The sequence below is a fragment of the Pelophylax lessonae genome (genome assembly GCF_965119305.1).
Source record: "Pelophylax lessonae genome assembly, chromosome: 1".
NCBI lineage: Eukaryota > Metazoa > Chordata > Amphibia > Anura > Ranidae > Pelophylax > Pelophylax lessonae.
The window spans coordinates 34,335,583-34,342,341 of record NC_138768.1 but is presented as its reverse complement, the minus strand read 5'-3'; the positions used below and the strand labels follow the sequence as shown (position 1 = coordinate 34,342,341).

The following is a 6,759-nucleotide window of genomic DNA, read 5'->3' as shown; positions in this document are numbered from 1 at the left end:
CATCAGATAGGAGTCCTCACAACTTGTGAATAGTTAATTTGGAGTATCCCACTATTCCCTTCTCCCATCCCCATTTAAAATAAAACACCAAAAACAACTACATACCCCTGTACTGATCATTGACTGAGCCAAGAAGTAAAGTGTATATTTGTGAATGAAAACAAGGGGAAAAAATAGGGACTTTAATTGAGGCAAGATGGCGTTTGAAAAAATGAGTCATGGTTAAAACCATATGTTTATTAAATAGTAACAGGTACAAAACATATACCGATGGTAACATCCATATGCAATAACACATTTTTTTTTGTTGAAAATGTAATCTTTATTTTGCATAAAAGATATACAAAAAACAATACTTTTGTCGGGGTACATTCTCCCCTGTACTGCGACGCAGCGCATAAATACACTACATTACAATACATTTCCGGTCATACTAATAAATACATTCAATCACATACATTCATTCTGCGGTATGATGCCTGATGTGTTGTGCGGAGTAAGGATACCCCGTGCCATCACATCATGCATGACGCCGCAATACCCCTAAAGCATGAAAACTGAAAAATACGTTATCTATACGTTGCATTCCTTAAACGATATCAAATAATAAACATTTCAAAAAAGCAACAGGTGTGATGGGGGGTGGGAGAGAGGGGTAAGGGGAGGGGAATGAAATCACAGGCCCGAAGCTTTATTGAATGGACAAAGACACGCAAGGGAGAGTGGGGGAAGGGGAAATCTTCAGACCTCCTCTTCCTCCATGAGATCCATCAGGTTATAGTCTCTGAGCAGACTGTGAACCAGTCTGCGACAGTCCTCAATGGACATCCTCTCCCGCTGGTGGATAAGGCGCTTTCTGGCGCACCATAAAGCGTCCTTAAAGCAACACAACACCCGCCAGGCGTTGTCAATGTCCTCCTGGGAAAAAGTTCCATGAAAAAGTCCATTCAGCACAGCAAAATGTGTGATGGCAGTCTGTGGAACAAAGTCTCTCAGTTCAGGTTCCAAGGCCCTCAACAGGCTCTGTGCAAATGAGCACTCCCAGAAAACGTGAAAAGACGTTTCCTCGTGGATGATACAAAAGGGGCAGTGCCTGTATCTGCACAAGTTTCTGGCATGCATAAATGTCCTGAGTGGCAAACCCCCCTGGACAGCCATCCACGCCAGATCTTTATGCCTGTTGGTGAGTCTCTTTGAAGAAACATTCCTCCAGACCACTTTGCAAGTGGCTGAAGGGAGGCCTGGAACAGTCTCAGCAATGTCCGATGCTCTGATCAACTTGTAGATAGTTTTTGGCTTCCACAAGTCGGGCTTAACTCCATGCAGCCCCAGCTCCTTGATGAACTTGAAAGTGTCCAAGTAGTACCAAGGAGTGTCCCAGTTGTAGGGGATGGAGCTGTCCCATTTGTCCCATCCAAGGGACCTCCAGAGAGGCAGGAGGAAAAAACGGGACATGGAGTTGCCTCCAGAGTCCGAAGTTCTGTCAATCAGAGTTCTGCGGATGCAGTTGCAGGCAAAGGACACCCCCAGTAACGTTGCGATGTCGGGCACGCCCTTACCGCCCTTGAGGGGTTCCTTGAACATGACTGCTCGCTTCACTCTGTCCATCTTGGAGCCCCAGATGAAGTGGAACACCGCCCTGGTGATGGCCTTGCAGGTGTTGACCCGGGGGGGCCAGGCCTGGGCGAGGTACTGCAACACAGGGAGGATCTCGCTGCGGAGTACCAGTGTTTTCCCTTCGATGGTGAGTTCTCTGAGGCTCCATAGTCCAAACTTTTGTCTCATCTTGGACAGTCTCTCCTCCCAAGACTTCAGGGCTGCGCCCTCAGCTCCAAACCAAACTCCAAGAATTTTGATGAAGTCCGCCTTGATGCTGAAAGGGATTGATGCAGAGGAAGGCAGGAACCACTTTCCGAAGAGCATGATCTCTGACTTCCCGCAGTTGACTTTTGCCCCTGAAGCTTTGCCGAAGTCCTCACAGGTCTGGACGAGCGAGTCGATGGAGCGCTGGTCAGCACAGAACACCGTTACGTCGTCCATGTAGAGTGAGCACTTGACAACCCTTCTGTCCGGTCCCGGTGCGGTGATCCCTCTGATCTCTGGGTTCCGTCGGATGCATTCGGCAAAGAGCTCTATACAGCAAACAAAAAGCAGAGGTGAGAGAGGGCAGCCTTGTCTGACCCCAGAGAGAACAGGGAAAGGGTCAGTTTTCCAGCCATTCACCAACACCGTACTACAAATGTCATTGTACATCACATTCACATACGAACAAAACATGTCCCCAAGACCAAACCTGCGCAGAGCTCTGCACATAAACTCATGGGAGACACGGTCAAAGGCCTTTTCCTGGTCAAGACTGACCAGGGCCGCGTGCACACGGCGGCCTCGAATGTACTGGACCGTGTCCCGGACAAGCGCAAGGCTGTCCGCAATCCTGCGACCAGGAATGCCACAAGTCTGATCCGGGTGGATGATCTGTCCGATGACAGATTTCAGCCTGTTGGCCAGAACCTTGGCGAGGATTTTGTAGTCCACGTTCAAGAGAGAGATGGGACGCCAATTTTTCAGATCCCCTCTCTCCCCCTTACGCTTATACAAAATCGTGATCATCCCCTCCCTCAGCGACGGAGGCATTGTGCCCTCCACCACCATCTCCTCGTACAGCTCGAGCAGGTCCGGGCCAACGAGATCCCACAGCGCTACATAGAGCTCCGCTGGGAGACCGTCGCAGCCCGGGGTCCTGCCTTGCCTAAAGGATCTGACGGCAGAGTGCAGTTCCTCCAGCGCCAAGGGGGCGTTGATTGCCGACATACCTGCAGGATCAATTTGGTTAGTGATACCTGACAAGAACCTGTCGGCCTCAGCCGTATCTGTTTCTTTCGGGGAGTAGAGGTTGGTGTAGTAGTCGCTGACCACTTGCATCACAGCCTCCTTCCCCTTCTGGAGTGTTCCGGTCTCATCCCGCAGCTCAGACAAGGGAGTGTGTCCTGAGTGGAGTTTCCTGAAAAAGAAAGAGTTACATTTCTCACCTTTCTCAAGATTCTCCACCTTGGAACGGAAGACGAGGTGCCTGGATTCTTCCTCAAAGTGTCCTTTCAGGCTCTTCTTGGTGTCCTCCAGGTCCTGCCTAACGTCCCAGCCACAGTGGTGAAGGTCCTGCAGGGACTGCAACTGACGTTGCAGTCTCCTGAGTTCCCTCTTCCTGGCACACACTTGCTGGCGTCCCCTTGCCTGAAAGAAGCTGCGTAGCTTGACTTTCACAAACTCCCAGTAGTCGCTTACCTTTCTGAAGCACCTTTTGTCCTCCTTCCAGGTAATGTAGGCCTCCCTGAGTTCCTCCAGCAGTTCCTCATTTTCCAGCAGGGTACCATTCAGCTTCCAGGAGCCCGGGCCGGGGGCAAAGCCCTCGCCCAGGTCACCCCGAAAGTGAATGGCCCTGTGGTCAGAGAAAAAGCAGGGGACCATGGAGGACCCGCGATGTCTGACTGTCTTGGAGGTGAGCACGAAGTCTATCCTAGAACGCACAGATCCATCAGGACGGCACCACGAATAGTTCACGGAACCTTTCCCTATGGATCCCACGGCGTCCTTCAAGGAGGCCTCCGCAATCATCTCCTTGAGCAGCCTAGACGTGGTGTCGAGCTTTGCGTACATGCTGGAGCTGCGCCCATCCTCCTCGATCGGACAGTTAAAATCACCGCCGATTACTACTGCCCTGGTGGTGACGAGTTGGGTCCGCAGGGTCTGGAAAAGCTCCAGTCGCTCATTCTTATCTGGGGAGGCGTACACGTTGATGAGCCTAACTGGCTCTCCCGCCCACGAGCCGTCTATGACCAAAAGACGGCCACAGACGAGCTCATGGACAGAGTCAAGCGTGAAACGACTACCCCTGACAAGAATGGCTACCCCTGCAGACTTACAATCGACACCCCCAGACCAGTAGGAGGGACCATGGGTTCACTGGGAGGACAGATGAGTGTACCTCCTCGAGAAGGGTAGGGCACACTCCTGGAGCATGTAGACATCACTCTGCTGAGTGGAAAGAAAAGTCAGCGCCACCTGTCTTCTAGACGCATCCTTGATGCTCCTAACATTAATGGAAAAGATGGAGATCTCTGCCATCATGTAAAGGAGATAAAGGGGCTAGCTAGCAGGTGGGCTGAACTTACCTCCCCTGAGGGGGGGGTGGTTCTTCCACTGCCTCTTGTGCCTGTCCAGTGTCCTGGTTCAGGCCGTTCTCCTCGAGGATGCTGTCCATCAGGTCCTGGGTGAGGTCAGTCTCTGGGGGAGCCAGATCCTTACCTTCCTGCATTTCTCCTTCATCTTCCCCCGCAGACTCAAGGTCCTCGAGGTCCTCCACCACTGGGTCCAGTCCAGCGTTGTCATCTTGCTGGGCCACGGTGGGCCGCTTGGTGGGTTCTTCAGTTGTCGGGCTGTCTAGGTTCCGTTTTCGGCCTTTGCTGGTGGGGGGTGGGGTGGGGGGGGCGGTGGGCAGGGTGGGGAAGTCCTCCATGGAGGACAGGGCGGGGGGGGGCTGGGAGGGGGGAGGGGCAGGGGCAGGTGAGGTCACCTCCGACTCAGGGGGGTTGGGGAGGGATGGGTCGGAGGAGGTGGTAGGGGCCTGGGGAGGGGGGGACTCACCAGTGGCTTTCCGAGGTTCCTTCGCAGTCTTTTCCCCTGGCTTCTTCTTCCCAGCGCTGTCTGGGGCTCTGCCCTTGAGCAGGGCTCCAGCGTAGGACCGGGATCTCTGGGGGCAGTCTCTGTAGACGTGCTCCGCCAATCCGCAGAGGTTACAGGTCTTGGACCTCGGGCAATCCTTGGTCTCATGGCCTGCAACCCGACAGAACCTGCAAGAAGGTTCCTGACATTCCATACTTACGTGGCCATGCTTGCCACACCTGTGGCAGATATGGGGCATGTCTGCGTAGTACAGGAGTCCTGCGGAGGCTCCCAGAGAGAAGTGGGACTTCAGGTGTTGGAGATCCCCCGAAGGCTCTCTCCTTAACCTGCAAGAAACTGCCCACTTACCTGTCCAGAAGCCGTTGACATCGAGGATTCGGACTGGGTCTTTGGCCACGATGCAAAACCTCTGGAGGTAGGTGGCGATGTCTTTTCCTGGGGTATGGGGGTTCCTCATGGACACCGTTACCCGCCTTTCATCCCGTTGAATGGGAGTGTTCGCAACGAAGTTGCGGAAAGGGGATTCCGGGCCACAATTCTTCACCGCCTCCCAGTATCTTCTACAGACCTGTAAAGATACAAAAGTTATATAGAATATACCTTTCATGAAGGTCTGCACGGACAGTGTCTCCGCCTTGCTGAACCCCTGTTCGAGGATCATCTTCTTGCCGAAGATTTCCGGGGTCATGTCGGGAACTCTTCCGTCCACCTCCTTCAGTTGCAGCACCACTGTCTGCCTCATCCAGGGTTCCAGGGTAGGAAGCCCGTCTGCGGACCTGGTTGGCCTTGCTGATGCAATAACACATGCATAACACACAGCAGTACAGTAAACAATCAAGGTAGAATAGTACATTGTATACAAATAGGGATACATAGTGAGAGCCCATTGAATAATAACAGAGACATAGCATAATCCAATGTTGACATCTAATGCTGTTTATACATGCATATCATAAATCATAACAGTGTGCCATCGTAATAAAAACTGGTATGGTATAATAAAATTCAGATGCATCATAAGGCCCTACACGTTTCGTGATCATCATCACTTCTTCAGGGGCGAATGCATCATGGATCTAAAATAAAACATGTAGGAGTAACTGATAGGTCCACACTCAGGGGGGAGGGGGTAAACAGGGTAACCAGGGAAGGAACAAATGATCCTGCCCTGTATAGTACTTACATAGCCACTTTATATGGAACGGTAACCCGTCACAAAGAGAGGGATGCCCATATAGTCTACAACGGGAGCTGTAGTGTAGGGACTAAGGCTATGAGCCAAGAGCGCATACAGGCACCTCCAAACAGAAAAAGGAAAGGAAACATGAATAACAATAATGAGGGATGGGCCCCAATGATAGGACTGATAAGTAATAAAGAGGTGGCAATTGATTACAATAGCTCATATATTCGTATAGTACAGTTAATAAAGGGACCCAATAATCCAGAGAAAATCCATCTTGCCTCAATTAAAGTCCCAATTTTTTCCCCCCTTGTTTTCATATTGATCCAGGGATGGAGACTTCTTTACTACATGTCTCATATAAAGTCCCACATTTTCTTTCTCCTCCGTATATTTGTGAATACCAGTGTTGCTAACGAGAAACCAGGGGGACCCAAAAGTGTAATATCCAGCAGTCCTCAAGGGGGCAGTGCTACATGTAAAAAAATAAAAAGAACACCCCTTCCATTCATTAGATTTCAGCTCCTTCAATCATGGAAGCTCAGCCACACGTGAGCGTTACTTGACTACCAAATGTAGTCTAGGAACTCCCACTCCTCCAGACTGACATCCAGCTATTAAAGTGTTACTAAACCCACAACAGTAAAATCAGTGTGTATATGCAGTAAAGCATGCTTGTTATACTTACTGTGGAACCTAAGGGGTTTATCCTCTGCATTGTGTAAAAAGTCTGCTTGATCCTGTATGCACAGATCCTCCTTCTTCCACTGACTCCAAAACATGTCCATGAGACAGAGCCTTTGGAGTCAGGCTGCACATGCTCAGTTTGGTGTGTATTGCTAGAGAGGTTTTTTTTTTTTCTTAGGAGAGTGCATGTGATCAGCACAGGGCCAATC

General features: G+C 50.8%; 1 protein-coding gene across 1 annotated transcript; it reads right to left on the bottom strand.

Moving 5' to 3' along the window:
- Window positions 1-741: 741 nt before the first annotated feature.
- Window positions 742-3,555, bottom strand: LOC309568212 (uncharacterized protein; the record flags this gene model as incomplete). The annotated part of the gene is made up of 2 exons (XM_082273862.1): window positions 2,841-3,555; window positions 742-2,132 (listed from the first exon to the last, which is right to left on the bottom strand). The coding sequence occupies exons 1-2, from the start codon at window positions 3,463-3,465 to the stop codon at window positions 742-744; spliced, it is 2,016 nt and encodes a 671-aa protein (XP_082129988.1). The 5' UTR covers window positions 3,466-3,555.
- Between the last annotated feature and the right edge of the window lie 3,204 nt (window positions 3,556-6,759).